Genomic DNA, 22,101 nt, shown 5'->3' on the forward strand with positions numbered 1-22,101 from the left:
CTGCATCACTTCCTGCATGTTATGTGCTTGCTTTAAACAGGTGCTGACCTAATTCCTGGTCTGTACACCTGCAGGGCTTGACACTTACATTTTTCCCCAGGAGCAAATGAGCTCGTAGGTTGAAAAATTTCGGAGCACATTAAAAACTTTTGGGGGTGCAATGCAAAAAAATTGTTTTAGCTTAATAGGTGAGACATTATAAGGAGAATACACAAAGTACACAAGGTTTTTAAATATTTCTGCTTCAAACTGTTTAGAATAATTATGTAATTATTTATAGTCCTACTTTAAACTGTATATAGGCATGCGACGGGATAAAATTGTCATTTAACGATAATTGCTGGAGCTTCTATGTTGTATCATGTATTTAATTAGGTTAGAATAAAGTGTTGTCCTTCTAATAGGTTTAATAACTTTTCTCTTACAATAAAAATAACATAATTTAAAAAAGAAGAAAAAATAATCAACATTTTAAATATACAATAAAACAATACACAAACAAATGTATAAAGCAAACAAATGTTTCAAACAGATTAAAGTGCAAAATAGCTAGAAAGAACAATAGGTAAAACTTTACAATAAGGTCACATCAGTTAACGTTAGTTAATGCATTAAGTAGGCTAAAGCCCAATTTATACTTCTGCGCTGAAGCTACACCTTAGGCTGTGCGTAGCGCGCGTACCCTTCGGCGTACTCTGACATGCACCTCTACAAAAAAGTAACAACGCGTCAATTCTACGCGGACGCAATCGCTGTGATTGGTCTGCTAGAACCCCTCCCTTGGGTTTCACATGATCCCTCTGCATGTGCAATTGCGCGTCAACGCGGACAACGACGCAGAAAACCAACGCGTAGTGTATAGCGTAGGGGCTCCGGCGTAGGTCCGACGCAGAATTATAAATCAGCCTTAACATTAACTAACAATGAGAAATAGCTACATTTGATACAGTAGTTATTATTCTTTGTTAAGGTTAATTAATATAAATACAACTATTAATCGTTCATTTGAGCGTAAGTCCATTCATATTAGCAGATACAACTTTTGATTTTACTAATGTACACTGAAAAAAATATCACCTTTGTTTTACTCAAAATAAATCAAGGCAACTATTTGCATCAGACTTCTAAGTATTTTGAACTTGTGTAAAGTCTATTTGGTCAAACACAAATTAGATATCTTCAACATGCACACCTAAGTAATGCCAACTCAAGTTTCCTCGTAAACACAACTCAAATAGTTTGTGTAGCAGAAACATAATTCAACTGAGTAACGCCAATAAAATTAGACTGTTAAAAATAACTCAACGTACACTTTTGTACGACATGCATTATCTCTATTTCACTATATGTAATGAGTATACAATAGACGTAACACATAATACAGTTACTCATTGAGTAAAGCATTTCATATAACACCTAGGCTAAATGTTGAAATTAACATGAACAGATTAATAAATGTATTAAAGGTTTATTCATTGTTTCTCGTTAACTAATGGAGCCTTACTGTAAAATATACTGAACAATTATAAAGAATCAGACATTTTCAGTCAATATCCAGGGCATGTTTTAGGTCAGATTGAAATGTAAAATGTTTGAAAATAAATAGCCTATTAAGTTTAAAAAATAAATTGCCTGTTAAGTCTTTCAGTATTAAGTATTTAATGCTGTGGTGAACACCATAGCAAATACATAAATCTGAATGCCTGTTTGAAACATTTACTGTAAGTACTGTTTAGAAACAGAAAGTAGCGCAGCCTGCTTTGTTTTCTTGGTTACCAGTGTAACAACTGCATGTAAGAGAGTGAATGTGCATTTTTCATTCCATGATTTTCCATAACCAAATTGAAAACCTTTTAAAATGATAATACATTTGCATACCATTTAAGATATTTAAGAAGTTTTATTCGCTTTCATTCTCTTAAGTTCGCACACATCTATTTTTAGTCGAATGCAAGTGAAATGCTCACATTGTCGAACCCTAACCTGTGTTTACAATCTCATCCCATAATGCTCAAGTAATGTGTTTCGGGAGCAAGATCTTCATAATAATGTTGACAGGTTCTCAGAATTATTGTCTTTGACCCCTGGCCCGTGGTGCTTTGGATGAGAGAACATGGCATCATTTATCCTCATCATTTATTAATCCCATACCCATTAATGGCTCAGGTTAAAAAACAAAGCTCTAAAAGAGCATATTATCAAAGCAAGTACAGTATTCACATGCATTAAGGAGGAGGAAGGTTTCATGTATGATATCTGATTACTGTAGGTAACTGTAGGTTTATTCCTACACTTTAACAAGTCAAGTTAATTCTATCAGGCACAGATGGTAAAACTTCATGGAAGATATCAATCTTCATCTCTGAGGCAAACTTCAAACTCACTACCAGATGCTTCGAAAAAACATTTGGCAAAAATCAAAATATGCACACAATTTAACGCTACTCTGATATATGCTGAAATGCATAACAGAGAGAAAAGCTGACAAGTTTGATATTGTATATACCAGTCAAAAGTTCATATTCATTTTGTGAAATATTACAATTTAAAATAACTCTTTTCTATTTGAACATATTTTTAAATTTATTCCTGTGATGCAAAGCTGAATTTTTTGCGTCGTCTTCAGTGTCACATGATCCTTCAGAAATCATTCTATTATGCTGATTTTCTGCTTAAGAAACATTTCTTTTACTATCAACGTTGAAAACAGCTGCACTGCTTCTTTTTGCAAAAACCATGATAGATTTTTTTCAGGATACTTTGATTAATAGAAAGTTCAAAACAACAACATTTATATATTAATTATATATAAATTTTTTGGTTTTTTTGTTTTACTTTTCGAACCCCCAACTTTTAAATGGTGGTGTGTCACGTTTCTGTTCACGTTGCCGTTTACACTTTACCGCTTTAAAAACGTAAAACTTTTTGCGTTTTGACCGTTCATTTACACAACAGCTACTTTTGGGGACCGATAACACAAATGATTGAAAAAAAGGTTTCAAAGTGTACGTTTTTGAAAACGATACCGTTATCAACTCCGTGCAAACTACAAAAACGAGAATTTGTGAAAACGGGGGTGTCATGCTTATGCGTATTACATGTTCAGTCTATAGGCACGTAGTGTTTCTTTACAAAGTGATATCGCCAACTACTGGCCTTGCAGCAGAATACAGGGTTTTTAGTCGTTTTCATTGAACTCCGTGAGCAGGATCGTTTTGACACCATTCTCATCTGTACACGAAAAACGCAAAGGAAAAACATTTCCGGTTTTAGTACATCGTTGTCATGTAAACGTACCCTTAATCAGCATATTACAAAAAATTCTGAAGGATTATGTGACACTGAAGACTGGAGTAGCCTAGCGTAATTATGCTGAAAAGTCAGCTTTGCATCACAAGATTAAATTACATTTTAAAATGTATTTAAATAGAAAAGTTATTTTAAACTGTAATACTATTTCAAAATATTACAGTTTTTACAGTATTTTTGAACAAATAAATGCAGCTTTGGTGAGAATAAGAGATTTATTTCAAAAACACGTCAAATTCTTACTGACCTGTTACGGTCCGTGGTTGTGTTATGGTAGTGCTGGTGTTTTTTTTCTTTCTTCCTTTCTCTCTCTTTCTCTCCCAGGTGCGGAAGAGAGAAAGGTGATCGCTCACACCTGCTGCTCGTAACGATTCGAACTGAAGCTTGCCCTCCAGAGTGTTGTGTGTCCCTTCCCCTGCTTTTGTTTTTGCTGTTGTATTGTGTAGCATCAAGACTGTGCAATATTTCTCACCAAGCTAAGGCTTATTGTTGCCTACTGAGGTCTATTATTTTTGGTTCTACATTCACAAGCCCACATGTCCTGTAAGCTGTAGGGAGGTCGGTCCCTGTTTTATTTTTGTAATATCTTTTTCCTGTTTTTGGTTAGTTAGGGAGTTAGTGTACTTTTCTGTTGTATATTTGTTTTCTTTTGGCAAGTTAAGTAGTTTTATTCCCTAACAGGATATTTATGTTTGTTATTTTGGCTTTACCCCTTCCTGAAGTTTGCTTTGCTTCCTTTTTGATTTACTTGGTCAATTATACATATATTTTGTTATTAAATCTTTGAGTTGAAATTGGATGTGTCTGTCGTGCAGGGAAGGGGCCGGGCACACTCACTCACCCCAAACCGTTTTTTCTTTTTGTCTCCTTTCACTGTTTACTCCCTTACCCTAGTCAACTTTACCCCTGGGACGTAACACTCCACACTTTTGAACGGTTGGCAATGCATTTTCTTTTCTTTTATTTCTAGTTTTCTTTTATCCTTGGGATCCTACATTCAAATGAGTAAACTTTCATGACTCACAGCATTGGTGAATTTTTAAGGGCATATGGGACAGTAGAAAATGAATATCATTTAACTCTGAAAGGCGGGCACAGTGTAGTTTGGTTGGAGTAATACAGTCATAAGTGTTCCATGCATAATTCAGAGCCTTTTCTCATCGTCACATTCAGGAGGGTCTGGCAGTAAATCTCTGTGAGAAAAAATGATTTTAATATAACATTAGTGGGCTGAAAATGAAGAACATCTTGTCTTTTGCTCATTCTTTAAAGGGTTAGTTCACCCAAAAATGAAAATGATGTCATTAATGACTCATGTCGCTCCAAGCCCGTAAGACCTCCGTTCATCTTCAGAACACAGTTTAAGATATTTTAGATTTAGTCCGAGAGTTTTCTGTCCCTCCATTGAAAATGTATGAACGGTATACTGTCCTTGTCCAGAAAGAAAATAAAGACATCATCAAAGTAGTCCATGTGACCTCAGGGGGTTAGTTAGAATGTTTTGAAGCATCGGAAATACATTTTGGTCCAAAAATAACCAAAACTACGACTTTATTCAGCATTGTATTGTCTTCCGGTTCTGTTGGGGATCCGCGTTCAGTGACGCTGCTGACGTAAGACGCTGCTGACGTGTGTCTGGTGCGCCCGAGCTGCGTTTACAGTCTGAGGGAGACGCACGCTGGAAACAAAACAATCTTCACAAACATGTCTAAAGATTTCCACACAGAGGAAGACTTGCATTTTTCTGCCCAGCCATATTTATTTGAACCCGAATACACGGACGCACCAGATACACGTCAGCAGCGTCTTACGTCAGCAGCGTCACTGCGGACTCGTGAACGCGGATCCCCACCAGAACCGGAAGACAATACAATGCTGAATAAAGTCGTAGTTTTTGTAATTTTTGGACCAAAAGGTATTTCCGATGCTTCAAAACATTCTAACTAACCCACTGATGTCACATGGACTACTTTGATGATGTCTTTATTTCCTTTCTGGACAAGGACAGTATACCGCACATAGATTTTCAATGGAGGGACAGAAAGCTCTCGGACTAAATCTAAAATATCTTAAACTGTGTTCTGAAGATGAACGGAGGTCTTACGGGCTTGGAGCGACATGAGGGTGAGTCATTAATGACATCATTTTCATTTTTGGATGAACTAACCCTTTAAGACCTCCATGAGCAGATACAGTAAATGACGTTAATGGATAAGTTCTATAATTGTTGATTGAACTGTTCCTGCATGACCTGGAAGTTGGAGTGCATGCTTTATCAGTGTTAACTGATAAAAAACACTTTACATAGAATAACTTTCAGGATTTCTGTCCATGTGGAAGTGGATTTCTGGGACATGAAATGGGGATGTCACCCATCAATCCATCTGGACATAGTAAGTGGACATCAAGTGAGAATCAACAACCCCATATGGTAAAACAGGGTCAGTGGAACAAGTACTCACAAAATGATGTCAAGAAAAATCTCCTTTTCATTATATATTTAATTATATCTTTATAAGCATCTCTTGCACATACACTTATATTGTGTAACTTCATATGCACACATTAGTGGCGTATTTGTGCATTTGCAGTTGATGTTGGAGCAATTGTGCAAAATGTGTGCCCCACTTTTGAATTTATGGTGAAAAAAAATAATCTTAATTTAAAACTAGTATTTTTTTCTTTCCAAGATATTCATTATTAATTCCTAAATATTCCAATTTTTTTGGTGGAGTCACATCACATGAAATGTTCCTGAACTAACCTTGTCTTGTTAATAAAAGGTTAAATTATCTGAGATATAATTTTCTGTTCTTTTTTTTTCTAAAACAGATACAAATTTATAAATAACTTATTTTATTATACTTCCTCACTTTATTTCAGCATATACAGTGTATATATACACATATAAACACATATATACACATGTGCATATATGTACACATACGCACACACACACATACATACACACACACCTACATATACATATATTTACACACATATATACATATACACACACACACACACACACATATACAGTATATAGGCATATTTAAAAAATAATAAAAATGTCAACATAAAGCAAAATTAATGAAACTTTGTAAAATTAAAATGAACCAGTAAAAGAAAAAATAATAATATAAATATTATATATATATATATATCAAAACAATATTGCCAAAATAAACCTGGTTTCACCTCATGACTGATTTGACAGATTCATTAGATTTCTATAATTATTTTTTAGAAAAATTATGCCAAACTCCTAACAAACTAGGCTTCTTAAGAACTTTATTCTTGAAATGAGGCTCTTTTTGTTCATAATGATATTTTGAATAAATTAGGATGAAAAAAAAGAATCACGTCATTAACCCATAATTAATAATCATAATATACCTGGCTTTCATTTGTATTTATGTCCTTGACAAGCACTTCCTCAGCTCAAGAAGTAAATCAACTTTAAATCCAGGGCAAAAATCCATTTATGCGTTATGAAAGCAATAATCTCAATTTTCTTCAGTGTCTTGAGCACAATTGATATATGGCCTAATTTAACAAAGTGAAACCCCTGCGGACTTCATTAGCACCACTAAACTCTCAAAATATCGGTTGTTAAAAGGACACTACAAGTTGCATTTTGATCCACTATTTTTAGCTATATGTGTGTGCAAACTAATCATTATTCTATTGTCCTTCACTCTGTCCTGCATTATCCTGCAGAAAACTGCTCGACAGACTTGTGGCAAGTGAGACAAGGGGGAAGGTGAGGTGAGACTGCACTACAGAAATTATATTCCCTTCACCACTAATGATGACAGGCAGCCCAACCTGAGAGTCAGCCATCAGTCACTGCACGGGCCTCTAACTCTGGAGGCAGCGTCCTACCATTTCTTCCCCATCCGACTGGTTCCACCAAAGAGGGGAAAAAGCAAGACCAGCACCTTAATTAGAGCCTCCATGAAATGGACGTAATGGCAGAATGTGCTCCCAATTACTCCAAACCACAAGGCCTAAAGGAAGCTCTAAGTAGAAGTCTGAACTCACCTTTGAACTCAGAGACGAGATGAAGTTGGATGCGCAGAGATTGTTTATTACTTGACAGCCGCAATTATGTGAAAACAGAACATCCCAGATTCAGTCAACATGTACTCAAAGGGCAGAATGTCATGCATCTTCACATAAAAAAATGGGCTTAAAAGGATACAAAATAGACCATTTTTAGATGGACTATAATGATTTGCAGTCAAGTGGGAAACTATATGCATTTGTAGGTACTTAAGTTTTGAACAAACATTAAAGCTACAATATGTAATTTTTTTCGGTGCTAGGGGTCGCTAACCTCTCACAATAACAAAGGCGTAAGTTGATGACGCATAAGTGGAATTATGGAACTTGTCATGATTAAGGATCTGATGTCTATGGATGAGTGAATACATTGATGTTTCTAACACGACTGGTATGAAGCAGGGCGCGATTGCTATGAAAGACATATCAGCGAGTCCCGCGGACAAAGGAATAAGGACATTTCATTCTACTGAACTACCCTCAAGTGCTGGATTACTACTCACACAGGTCAGTTTATTAGACGAATGAAACTTGTGAGGTAACGCAGTGATGTTTCACTTAGTCTACACTATCACTAAACTGCATTTGAGTGTGTTGAAAGTTGTTATTCTGTGTTAGTTTGATTGTATGAGACTAGCAGTAAGCTAGATCAATGTTAGAATAACATACTGATAATATTCTAACATTTCATCATGTTGAGCCATATAACATTGATTAGTTTTTTTGTACATCTGCTCACCGGTCTAATAAAGTATCTGTCAAGTCGAAGTTGGTCACGGACGTGGAGTTTTCGGCATCTCTCAAACGCCACGCTGATATTGATCCTCGTTTTAGTTCTTTTGTCCCAAAGTCTGCTTCCCATGGTCCATAATATTTGAATGAACAACAACAGCGTGAGCAAGACGTAACGCAGTTGTCCATGTCTGTCGCCATGGTTACTATGGCAGTACGAGCGGAAACCAGGGGTAACGCGGATATTATGTCATTGACAGGCGACATGTGAACATGGACGAGCCATTATTTAAAATGGTAATTTCTCTGAAATTAAAAATCTTTGGGAAATTGTAAGAACACAACTGCAGGAAATATATCACACTGCAAGTGATTTTGGGATATTTTATTACAAAAAGCTTACATATTGTAGCTTTAAAACGCAAATTAAGAGGGGGTATGAACTCACCTTTGAACTCAGAGATGAGATGGGTGGGCTGTGTTTCTTATTTTTTTTATTTTGATGGCTGCAATTATGTGAAAACACATTAAAGATTCAGCCAACATATACTCAAAGAGCAGCGAATCATGCATCTTCACATACAAAAAGTCAGAATGAAATACAAAATGGGCACAAAAATAGACCATTTATAGACTGATGATTCGCAGCCAAGCATTTGTATGTACTCAGTTTTTGAACATAAACATTAAAATGCAAATTCTTTAGGAACTATTTCTTTTTACAATCTGTACCAACAAAATCATAAAATAAAGATTCACAGTTACAGATAAAAGTCTGATTTGTAGTCTCTGAGAAGGTAATCTTGCTACACAGTAGTTTCGTGCTTCCACAAGCCAGTCTTAATATTCCCTGAACTCTCCACGTTCAGGGGGGACAAATTCTGTAGTCTCTCTGAGTCTTTGGCAGGTCCGTTTTGGCAAGCTAGATTCAACCCGTAAGACTTGGGCTGTACCTCCAGTTCAACAGCGAGGGGCTGTTTTGGACAGTCTTTAGTTTGGCTGGTGACATCGGTCCCAGATCCCTCCCCTCCTCCGATTAAGCTTCCATTACTGACACCGTTCCCCACACTGTTGCTAAGCCCGTGCCCAAAACCATTACAGAGGCGGACGCCTCCACTTTTGCTAAGGTGGCGCGAGCGTCGTGGCAAACTGGCGCTGGCGTCGCTGCTGTCCTGTTGAAGTTGGCTCTGCTGGCGCTCCCGGTAAGCCAAATACGCGGCCCGTCGGCTGTTGCGGGCGTGTAGGCTCTCGTGATGATGGTGGCGCTTGTGCGGGATGCTTTGCACGCTGCCCTCCACACTGGTTGGGACGTCGTAAGAGTACTCGCGCAAAACTGTGAGCCTGCTGGCCCGATGAGCTCTTGTACGGTTCTTGTGGTGTCGCCCAGAGTGCCCATTGATGTTGGTGTTGCCCGATCCTGGAAGATTGTTGTTGTTGACTGAGCTGGGCCGATATTGAACCTCAACAGGTGCTACATGCATCTTAATCTCATTGTCGACTGAATGTTCAGTCAGGCTGTTGTCCAGTAAAGCCGCCCCATTGGCCGTTGAAGGGGCCGCTTTGCACTGAGCGGCTTCTACCTGCAGATTGGTCAGTTTACAGCCTTGGGTGGAGTTGCGTACGCTCGGTGCACTTTTATTGGTGCAGGATGATTCAGCGCTGCTGGCCGGACACTTCGCTGCTTCAGTGTTTCCCCTGGCCGTAAACACAGAGTCACTGGTAACCACGACAGGCAAAAGCAGGGAATCAACTTGTTCGCCGTAGTTACGGCGAACCAGGCAACAAGCTTGTGACCAATGATGACGCATGTCCTGACGGTTTACGCAATGGTGCGCCACAAAAAACACCCCGAGGGCTAAAGCGACAGTGCCAAACAGACAGGCGAACACCAAATCTGCTGGATGCTCCTGGGACACCGCAAGAGCACCAAACACCCACAGCACCACATAAAGAGCTAGGGATCCTGCAACGCCAATGAGTTGGGCCACAAAAGTATGTTCGTTCTCCAGAGCCGACATCAAAACCGGGTGTGCGGCGGCTGTGGAGGAGGAGGTCTCCAGATGGTCAGGTGTGATTTCGGTTGCTTCAGTCACAGAAAGGTGCTGCTGCTCTTCGGACTGTTCTTTGAGTTCAAAGCGGCGCTCGGGATGCCGTCGGAGCTGAATGAGAATGCTGAGGAAGTACATGCAATCCACGAAAACGATGAAGGCTGCCGGGCCATAAAACGCACCGAGACTGGGTTCCCATGCCATCCAGCAGCTGAGGAAAGACAACAGATTTTTTTTTTAAAGTTAGCATTAAATGGAAATTCACCTCATTGGTTTTCTTATTTTCTGAAAATTATGTTTTTAAAGTTGTTTATGTCTAGATGGTGTTTTTAATATGCTTTAAGACAAACCATGTTTCAAAGACAAAGAAAAACCATGTCTCCACTGACGTTCCAAGGTGTTAAAAATGTTTCTAAGGATACTAATTTTTAGAAGGAAGACTAAGACGAACAGGAACATGGTTTGTGTAACATTAGCAACACATTACAAGCTGTTTGATAACGTAGTCAAACAAAAGGCTCATCATATTAATTACCATTATGTGCCCAACGTTGTAAAGAGCAATAAATAAAACGCATTACCAATCAGATACATTGATTTGTAGTTGAACCGTTATAATTTCTTCTTCTACTTATTCGAATCAGTTTCTGGTTCAAACATATATGGCTGAACTAAACCGGTATTTCTACTTGCCATTGAGCAGCGTTTAATAGAGTAAAGTTGACAGAGTGGATCAGAGCTCCATTCTTCGTACCTCACTTAATACATCTGAGATGATTTGACAGATTCCAGATCTTCTAAACCAGTATTTCTACTTGCCATTGTGTCTGAGATTACTGCGTGTTCTTGTGTTCATTGAAAACAGCAGATATATCGATACTCGAAATTGTGATCAGCAATGCAGCGATTGGCTGGCGGCAAGACAGTAACGTAATGACATTAAAAAAGAACAATCACACACCTGATAAAAACCTTACATTTCTACACCTTTATAAGGAAACAGCCAAACGACCAAATAGAGTACACTAAAATACGGATGTTGACAAGCTGAGAACTGTTCCTGAGAACTACTTTTTATTTGCCGTTTTATACTTCAGTAAATCAACGTCGCATTGCTCTACTTGGCAGTGTGAAAATGAAATTTAAATTTTGAATTAAATTTTACATACACAGAACAATGCTAGAACACTGCCATCATATTTTATAAAATCAAAGCACCCGTCACTCTCTGCAGGTCTGCTTTCTTAAAATTAGCTCCTATATTTAAGTACATACAACTTCTAAAGGTTTACACTGGTGGTATCAAGGGATTCATATTGTAGGAAAAACACTTATGAGGCACTTAAAATGAAAAAGTGATGCTTAGCAGAGCGTTTTTTTTCTTTTGTCACGGTAGCGTGAGATTAATTAAACCCCAAAGATCTCAGATGGTCTGCATTTCCAAATTAAACCATGCTGTTACACAATCCAAACAGCTGTCACAACTGAAAGAAACCAACCAGAGGACTGGGAAACCAACAGGCACAAGGTGGGGAGCCAAAAATAGAGCAGCATAATTAGGTTCACACAACTTCAGAAGTCTACACTACTTGCTCCTCCATAAAGTATTATTCTGCACTTTACAGAGCATGGGCATTAGGCTCTAGCGAGAGCAGAAGCAATTTCTCATGAGAAGATTAAATTTGGAAAAATCCTGTAGGCACATACAGGCTGCATCTGTACAGTCGGTTGTTAATAGCAACTAAGTTAAGGCAACATACTAAACCATTACATTTGGTCTCTAGTGGCTTTAATATATCCACACAAAAATGTCTAATCGATTACACAAAATCTGTCAATCACAATCAATGCATTTTTCAAACAAAGCTTGAATTGTATTGTAAGGGATGGTTAAAAAGCCACGGGGGCAATCGTAGCCTAATGATTAGGGACTGGTAACCCGAAGGTTGCAGGTTCGATTCTTAATACCGGCAGGAAATGACCGAGGTGCCCTTGGGCGAGGCTCCTAACCCCCAATCGCTCCCTGGGCGCCACAGCGAACGGTTGACTTCTGGTCCGGGTGGGTGTCCAAAGTTTGCAGTGTGTGTGTGTGTGTTCACTACTCCTAATGTGTGTGCACTAACTTGGATGGGTTAAATGCAGAGGACAAATTCCAAATATGGGTAACCATACTTGGCCTTCACGTCACTTTCAAGTGTCCTAAAACTCATACTTACTAAGGTGCATTGACTTGACTTCCATAGTTTTTGATGTTAGCAGCAGCTGTTATTCCACAGACAATGATCGGTATGCCTCCACCTATTAAGTAGAATCTGTAGAAGAAAAAACAACAACAACATTATCAATAACAATAATGATGTCAGTTGAATCCTCAAATGAATAGTTCACTTAAAAATGAGAATTCTGGCATCATTTACTTACCCTTTAAGTTCAACTTCCAAACCCAAACTACCCAACAAGTTTAACTTCAAACCTCTATGAATATCTTTCTTCTGCTGAACACAAAAGTGTCGAATGTCGGAAAACAAACAGTTTTTTCTACTATGGAAGTCAATGGAGTCCATCTACTGTCTGGTTATCAACATTCTTCAAAATATCTTCCTTTGTGTTTAGCAGAAAAAAAGAAATGTAACTTAAGTGTGAACTATTCATTTTAAAGAACTATTCCTTTAAGGCTACAGTTGACATTAAATTAGTAAGGTAACACACACACACACACACACACACACACACACACACACACACACACACACACACACACACACACACACACACACACACACACACACACACACACACACACACACACTGATGTTAAAGCATTAAGGCTGAAATAGACTACACAACTTTATAAAATCTGACATACTTTGAAACACTAGGTTTCATACATGTACCAACTTCAAAAATGATTACAGAAAGAAACTGGGCATGAAACACTTAATGACTGATGATCACACACTACCGAAAATGTGGGCAAAAGTCATGTCGTGTATTCCAGCCTTAAAGGGATAGTTCACCAAAAACAAAAATGATCAGTGTTATTGTTCACTAAAATATTACAAATACATTTCAATAAATGAAATACGGCTTAAATAAAATAGAATTTTAATATTACATGAAAAACTTAAAAAAAAGTTCTAAAATAACTATGTAAAAAAAGTTGAAAGAAAGAAAGCTAAATAGAAATATTTAAATGACAAAAGCACTTATCAAGAAGAAATCATCAACTGCATACCCATATTCCTATAAGAACTAGTATTTCTGTATAGTAAGTTAGTTAGAGTCTGGATACTATAGTATTATATAAAAATAAAAAAAACTTGCATATGTTACTACACATCATATTTTACTCGGCCTCATTTCATTCCGTATGACTTTCTCTCTCATGCAGAACACAAAACAAGATATTTTTTTTTTGTCTATGCAATGTCAATGGTAACCAAAACAATCTTTCAAAATATCTTCTTTTGTGTTCAGGAGAAGCAAGTAAGTCCTACTGGTTTGTAACAACATGAGGGTCAGAAAAAGACAGATTTTAGGGTGAACTATACCTTTAAAGAAAATCAATTTGCCTACTTACTGTAGTATGTTTACTGACATCAAGTGGAGAGCAGTGGAAATAAATTTAAAAAACACAGAGTTTTGCCTTTGGGCAATGCAAGTGTAAAATGAAAGTTCCAGACCTATTGTACTATAAAATGAATCACGTGTGCTTGCTTTTTAAATGCATTTATTAATCATTTATTATATTATCTATTTTTAATCACTTATTTAAATAAAATGAAGTATTATTTGTACATCCACTTTTCTTTTCATGCTTTTTCTTTTACACTTCTACTTTACCTCAGCATAGGCCTGGGTGGAGGTGGAGGCTCATCCAGCTCCTCGTAGCGTTTGGCCTTCCGCGTCACCTGTTTGTAGATGTTGCGTGCCGTTACGCCGGACCACAAGGCTGTAGCCAGTGTGGAGTAATGCAGCACTATCCCCACCTTCAGGACGAGACATTAGAAAAGATATGAATTCTCCTCAAGGCCAATGAAAATGCAAATATTCTCAAAATAGTACCATTTAAAGACCCCATGTCCCCCAAATCAAAATATAAGATTCTTTTTTTTTTTTTTATATTGCATTTATATATTTAATTATATTTATTATAAAAAGATTTAAAGGGACTTCACCCAAAAAAATTTATTCTGTCATTAATTACACAACTTAATGTTGGTCCAAACCCGTAAGACTTTCGTTCATCTTTGGAACACAAATGAAGATTTTTAAATGAAAAGCTGTCCCTCCATTGACAGCTACGCTACTACCACATTGATGCTTCAAAAAGCATTTTTGAAGCATTGATGCTTCAAAAAGCGTCAAAGATGTAGTTGAGTAGCTTTCAATGTAGGGGCAGAAAACTCAGATATAACCAAAAAGATCTTCATTTGTGCTCTGAAGATGAATGGAAGTCTTACAGTTTTGGAACGACATGAGGGTGAGTAATTAATGTCAGAATTTAAATTTTCGGATGAACTAACCATTTAACTGTGCACATCATTAACACTTTTTTACATTTGTTATGTGCCCTCATAATCTTTAATCAAGATGTCTTCCCCTCCCTCTTGCAGCGATATAACCTGTCACCTATAACCACGGGTAACCTGTCACTCACATGAGATCAACCAAAAGCAAACCACAACCATCAAATGAATTACCCATAAACAAAATCAAGTCCCAGCCTACATTTCTTCTTGTTCCAGAAGTCATTTCACTTTGATATACAGTACATCAAAATAGGGAAGAAAAGACTATCGCAACTTCCATTTCATGCTGACTTTAAGAGTATTAAATGTGAACTTGAGAGCAGTATATAGCAGATCTTTGTCTATAAAACCAAGAAACTTATATAAAGATTTCATGTAAATATTGTCCCCCAAACTTATATACATGTGGAAAAGCAGGCACATACCGCTTGACAAACACTTGCGTTGTATGTTTGGTTGATGCCGCCCACAAACACAGCACAGGTGAGGAGAATATGCAAGGAAAGGTTAACCAGCATGTGCCAGCACTTCTTACTTATACGCACTGACCTGCGAACACATGAAAGATCACATTAAAACCAGCAAAAACCCATGCCTTGTACTTAATAAAAAACAACTTTCATCCTCCAAAAACAGCACTCACTTGTGGTGGTAGATATAACTGACTATGACTGACAGAAGGCAGAGCACCAGGACGATGGCTGTGGCGTAGATAACAGGGTGAAGAGGTTTGAAGCTGTACGCGTCGTACCCGGTCCTGTTCAGATCCTGTTTGACAAGAGTATATATCAGCAGATAATATTTTAAAATGCATTCCAATACTCAATAATTTGGATTTTTCTTCATCTTCTGGAAGGTACATGGCGGGTGTTGAGAATGTGTGAAAAAATCTAATTACAAACAAGTCTAGAGTCAAAGGTTCAGGAAAATAAACATGAAGGAAAATCAGACCAAATTTGCAAAGCAGATCAATTTAGCACAAAAAAAACCCCTTCAAATAAGTAATTACATAACAAGAGGATGATGGGAACATTGGAATTCACTAACAATCCCGCACATCTTTGTTTTTACTCTTATCATAGTGATGCAGCAACATTACACAGTATTTCTTCCACACATAGACTCTGTTGTATTATCACGTAATGTGCTTTTATATTGTAAATCCTGGCCAGCAGTGTTGTTTTAGTTATAGTATTACTATTTATTCATATTTTGAATTGGATTTATTTTACATATTTTCCGTTTTCATTTTAAATTTAGTTCAAGTTTTAGTAATTTTGTTACAAACTTTATATTTATTAGGGTTTTCTTTAATGTATTTTTATTTTGCTTTAATTAGGGTTAGGTTTAATTTGAAAATGATGAAAAACTGCTCTTTTCTAAAAAAAAGTACCATAAAAGCACTTCATACAACATGTGCATTATTTAGTCTTTAAAAGCCCAAAAACATTTTGGTGTGAAGATTTCCGAAGATTTCAGATGATAGCAACTTTGGATGGACATACAAAACTTTCAATTATCCTAATATTGTAATATTACCCATATATTGTAATCATTATGAGAAAAAGTTGTAATTGTTGTGTAACAATTTTGTTGTTTTATCTTAATTGAATACAGGGTTGTTAACTAACCACATAACATGTACTATAGCTGTATTACTGCCATAAGGACAGTATTTTGATACACTCATCTCTAGCTGATAAAAGAATACTTACTAAATTGTAACATTGAAACAAAAATTTTCTGTAAAGCTGCATTGAAACAATATGTCTTGTAAAAAGTACAATACCAGGGAGTAAAGTGAAAAAAATTCTTCTGACTGAACTTTTTTCAGACCAAGCCACATTCCTTTAACTTTATTTAAATAGTCGAGACCAATAGTGTTTTAAGGGGAGATGTTTTAAACAGCTTTAATATTGCCAGTTTGCGTATTTTAATCTATGAAAAAGAATTACTTAGCTTGACAAATAATCAACCATCTACATAACTTTTCAGTGCATGTTTTTATTTATCTTATAAGACCAAACATACTAAACTACATTAAAATATAGTTTGTTCCATGGCAAATGGTTTTGACTGAGGGCAAAGTGAAGTTTCATAACTTTATATATTTAGGCTATTTAAATTTAGTCAGCTCTCTAGTAGGCTACAAAGTTGATGTTTGACTGAATTATTTGCTTTATTTCTCATTGTATAGCTTCTTATAGCCTACCTATTAGGCTACTTATACTTTTATACTGGATATTATTGATCATTAAAACTGACATTTAACAAAAAGAGACAGGGTTGTGTAATAATATTTTATATATTTTAGAATATAACATTTATATATATATATTTTACTATGCATTCTCTTCACTGTATGTGTACATTTATAATAAAATAAAACGATACAACCCTGCCTCTGTTTGGTAAATGTCAGTTTTAATGATCAATATTGTTTCATATTTTTAAAATGAAAACAAAATAGCAGCAGGGTTGTGTTTTATATTTCGTTTTGTTATAAATATATGCAGTGAAGATAATCAATGTGCGTTGCGTGAACCACATTTGTGTGGCCAATATGTTTATGATAATATGTTCATTTATAAATGAAAAGAGGCGTTTTATATATATTTCGTTTTATTGTTGATGAAAAGAGGCAGAGTTGTATTTTATACCATATTTCGTTTTATTGTTGCCAAAAATATACAAAGACATAACCGGAGTAGCCAGAGCGCGCTGAGTGACGCGATCAAGAAAGCCACTGCGCTGTTCCATTTGCAGAATAACCGGACTCGTGTCCTCTCGTCCTCGGAAGTTCGTTCTCCTGAGTTGAACTTGGCAAGTCTGAACTACCAAGGACGCAAGTCCGAAGTTTGCGTACTTGGTATTAAGAAACGGCCAATATTGACCCACTTTCTGTTTTCTATAATGCGGCGTGCACGTTTGCGATGACGTAATATGCACGCGAACGCACCAGGGTTCGATAGAATCAAGTTGAGTGTGAAACAAGACCAACGCTGCGGGGGGCGCCCGAATTCGCGCTCGAAAAAACACGCTCAAATTTGGACAGCAGCAAACCAGCTGTAGCCTGACATGCACTTCTCCAAAACTAAGATTAATTGAGTGAACACGGAGCAGTTTTTCTGTGAGCGGAAATTGAAAACCCGAAGTTGACCATAAGCGAAGTGATTACAGAATGCTTAGAGTGGAAAGAGGAACTTGCTTTCGCTCCAATCCAGGCTTTATCACATCCCCCTCAGCAGGGTTAACACCTTCTTTCCTTAATTTAAGACCTATTCAAACTAAAATTAAGACATTTATCACACTATTTGAGAAACGAAAGCCTATTCACTGCCTTAAAATTATGAAAAGTGAATTAAGGGCATGGACAGACGGGAACCCTGCAATTGACGGACATCCGTCATAGACTCACTGCAATTAACGGAAATCCGTCGTAGCGACGGAGAACTTTAATCCCTGCAATACAAATGAAGTTGAAGTGAATTGAAGAACAGCCTAAAATTTAAGCCACTTTTTGTCTCTTACCATCAGTAAAGCGTAGTTATTAAGTGAATCACAGGACATTGTGGTGAAGTTGTCATCCTGACGGAGGATCTGGCAGCCGTCGCTCTGCCATCCTCCTTGTCCGCCCAGCAGACTGAAGTTCCAGAAGGCGGGAACAGCATCCGATCCATGCAGGAACCGCCGCAGAGTGGCGTTCACTGGACTTTGCAGGTTCTTCAGTGGAAAACCATCTAAACAAAAGGAGAACGGACATTTAATCAGTTTGTGTTACAAAACTCAAAACATATCTTGTTATGGACCATCTTTAAAAATCCTTGGTCTTTACTTTTAAAAATAAATGTTCTCCATTTGCATCTATGATTCCATAAAGATTTTTAGGAGCCTTTGCACTGGGTAGTTATAGCAACAGAGTTATACAAACTAACCACCAGGGTTGGTTCCCCAAGAACTCAATTTTCCCCTAAGGCTATTTTCCTTGTTGCATTCGCACCGCCAGTAGGAACTCTCAAGGTAACGTAAGTCGGTCGACAGCGACATCATTTAAGCACGTCATTCAACAACGTCAAGAAATGGAGGATGGAGGACGCCGTGATCGGAGCTGTGTTTTTGTTGTGGGTTTTTTGATAACAGAGACAGAATGTAGACGTACAAGTTATGCGATTGAAAGAGCAAAAAGTGGGATAAGAGATGACATCTCCTACGACATCTTGCAGTGCTACATTTGCGGATGTTTCGGATCATATGACATGCGTTCGGCCAATCAGTGTTTACTTAACATCACTATTGTGCTCGGTTAGACCCTACTCTGAGGTAGGAGCCGATTTAGTCCCCGCAAAAGGTGTTCCTATAATCAAAATTGTTATCAGTTCCTGCGGTGCGAACACACCAAAAAGCAGGTGCTCCCCCCAACAGTTATAGGAACTATGAAAGAATTCCTCCGGTGCGTAACCCCTTATAACATCCATGGAACCTTTCCACTGCAAAAGAAAGGTTCTTTAGAATTCTACAAATGTTCTTCGCACTAGGAAAAACAATGGTTCTTTTGAAGAACTGTTCAGAATCAGAAAGAGCTTTATTGACAGGTATGTTTACACATTTGAGGAATTTGTTTTGGTGACAGAAGCGTCCACAGCACAAACAGAATGACAGTGACTGAAAAGTTCTTTAGGGAACCAAAAACCTTTGCAGCTTTTTCTTCTCTGCTTATCCTTCAAAGTGAAATCAATCTGTTATAGCAGTAACTTTTTCCCAGCAGCTCCCTGTGCTGTTCTTTGCCGCCTCCTCTCACTTCAGTAGCTGCTATTATTATTGTTGTGTCTATGACACAATGCCTCTTTACCTGCTTGAAGCCAAAATGGGGGAGGAATGGATGATAATAGTGCTATGTGGCAAAAGATCAAATCACAATACAAAAACATTATATAAAATAACAGTTCCAAGAAATATCCACTTATTTTTCCAATACATATTCTCCATAACATAAGTGATTTTTTTTTTTGTCATCTGAAACATGCTGCAATATGTGTGTGTGTATATATATATATATATAGATAGATGTCCAGGACCTCCAGAAAAAAATTGGCCCACAACTTAAATTAAAGATCTGTATAGAAGTATATTTAACCGGGGGCATGGGGTACTTTTTATCCCTGTTTGCACCAAATCCATCTGGTGTGTTTGCTGCCAACATTTTTTCTTTTCAAAACAAATTATATATATATAAAAAAAATATATATATTATATATATATATATATATATATATATATATATAGATGCATTATACAAATAAGATATTATATATATATATATATATATATATATATATATATATATTATTTGTATAATGCATCTCCCACATGATGGTAGTTTCAGTTGCACTTTAAACTAATTAATATAGGCTTGGTGTTTATAATAAATGTTTATAATTTATTTTGGAGTGAGGGGAACTATGTTAAATAGTTGTAAACTATGTTAAAATACATGTTTATAGTGTATACAATGTTTAGTTTTTATTCATTGCCATTTTACATTATTTCTGAATTTAATTAAATAATTTAAGGACCTCATACCTGCGATTTATTATTAAAAAAAAAATCTGCAGTTTTGATCTGGTGTAACTTAATCAGGCACGACTTTTGTCCAGGGGGAACAAGAAAAATGGGAAAAATCTTCAGTAGCAATTAGTAGCAATCTTCAGTTTATTAGTTTGATTTAAAAAACAAAATTAAACTTATTAATCATGGTGACAGTTACAACACAAGTGCATCATTCTTCTGTATCTTCAATTCTTAATTTTAGACCATTGTGCTTTACTTTGCTTTCTATCCAGGTAGAAGTATTGTATAACATCAACAATGAAGTAGGCTTGGGCGGTATCCAAATTTTGATACCGTCAAACCTCCTCCCTATTTTACCGGGGTATACGGTATTACCGTGACTAATTAAAAATTATGACATAAGGCTCAGACAGTGTCACCAAACTATTGGCTTGTGCCTACACCGTTCAGAAACTGATCGGGCAAAAAAAAAAAAAAAAAATTAAGGCCAACCCGTGCACGTTGTGTCTGATCCTGGCTGACGGCATTAAATGATATTATGAGCCGGAGCCCTATTTAAACTCGACTATTTTTAATACGTGGGCCGTTATAATATGGTGGCGCCAAATAATTTTTTAACCCAGGTGCTGAGGGGATGGTAGATATAAATACTATTTATAAATGAGCAAAAATGGGAGACTTAATAATAATTATTTTAATTATGACAATTAAAGTATTCATTTTATTAATTAATTTAAATTAAATTAACAAGCAACAAGCAAGAAGTGCATTTGTAAAGCCGGTGACACGCTTCCATTGATTTTCATTAATACAACTTTTCTGTCAGTGCTGCAAAGATTACGTTGACGATCGCCATCCCCTAGTGAACGCGCATATATAGAGAGAAATGCAAATCATGGATTACATAATCAGAAGGTATAGGCTAGCCTTTTTCTTTTCGTTTTGAATTGTTTCGTTTAAAGAAATTGACGATTGATATCTCCGTAGTGAACGCGCCTATAGAGAGAAATGCACATCATGGATTAATCAGAGAGTATGCTGCCTATATTTCTTTTCCTTTTGAATTGTTTCGTTTAGAGAAATTGACGAATCGCCATCTCCATAGTGAACGATAGAGAGAAATGTACATCATGGATTACATAATCAGAGAGTAGGCTAGCCTATTTCTTTTCGTTTTGAATAGTTCGTTTAATGAATTTGATGATCGCCATTTCCGTGTGAACGCGCATAGAGAGAAATGCACATCATGGATTAAATAATCAGCGAGTGGCCTATTTCTTTTCGTTTTGAATTGTTTCGTTTAATGAAATTTCAAGCTTTATTTAGATATAGGCCTATCTGTCATGTCTGTGAGACATACACTGAGTTTTGGTTAATTTATGATGAGATTTCAATGCAAGTGACCGCGGCGCGCCAGCGCACGATCATGTCATGATTATGTTGTCTGCTATATTTGATTCTTATTTATTAAATCCAGGCAATTGGTTGATAAAAAAATTATTAAAATTAAGATACAATTTATACAAAACGAAATTCACTTTAAAGAAAGGCCTTTTACAAAATGAAACTTAATTAAGTGGTCAATGTCTGACTCCCGATGCATCCCATCTTACTCTTGCTGTTCAGTTTTCATTATCAACGTAAAAAAAAAAACATTATAATATTTTAACAAATATAAACTAATGCGCTTATTTAATGAATTCGGGGCAAAATGCATCCTCGCAGCAGTGAGTGGGAGGTTGTTTCGGAGATGCGACATTAGGTTAGAGGTGTTTCCATCTCTCGCGGTCACCTTTTTTATTGCAACATTTACAAATTGCCTCGTCAGTATTTACTGCCTCTCCCTT

General features: G+C 36.8%; 1 protein-coding gene across 1 annotated transcript in view; it reads right to left on the reverse strand.

Moving 5' to 3' along the window:
• Nucleotides 1–7,378: 7,378 nt before the first annotated feature.
• Nucleotides 7,379–22,101, reverse strand: part of adgra3 (adhesion G protein-coupled receptor A3) — a 52,535-nt gene continuing 37,812 nt past the window's right edge. The window contains exons 14-19 of the mRNA XM_077201865.1: nucleotides 18,218–18,426; nucleotides 15,330–15,454; nucleotides 15,112–15,235; nucleotides 13,998–14,143; nucleotides 12,371–12,466; nucleotides 7,379–10,365 (exon numbers count right to left, since the gene is read on the reverse strand). Of these exons, the coding sequence (XP_077057980.1) occupies nucleotides 8,913–10,365; nucleotides 12,371–12,466; nucleotides 13,998–14,143; nucleotides 15,112–15,235; nucleotides 15,330–15,454; nucleotides 18,218–18,426 (2,153 nt within the window). The 3' untranslated portion in view covers nucleotides 7,379–8,912. The remainder of the gene's footprint in view (nucleotides 10,366–12,370; nucleotides 12,467–13,997; nucleotides 14,144–15,111; nucleotides 15,236–15,329; nucleotides 15,455–18,217; nucleotides 18,427–22,101) is intronic.

This window comes from Siphateles boraxobius, unplaced genomic scaffold (genome assembly GCF_051911475.1).
Source record: "Siphateles boraxobius isolate OS27281-9 unplaced genomic scaffold, OSU_SipBor_1 48, whole genome shotgun sequence".
NCBI classification, from domain to species: Eukaryota; Metazoa; Chordata; class Actinopteri; order Cypriniformes; family Leuciscidae; genus Siphateles; species Siphateles boraxobius.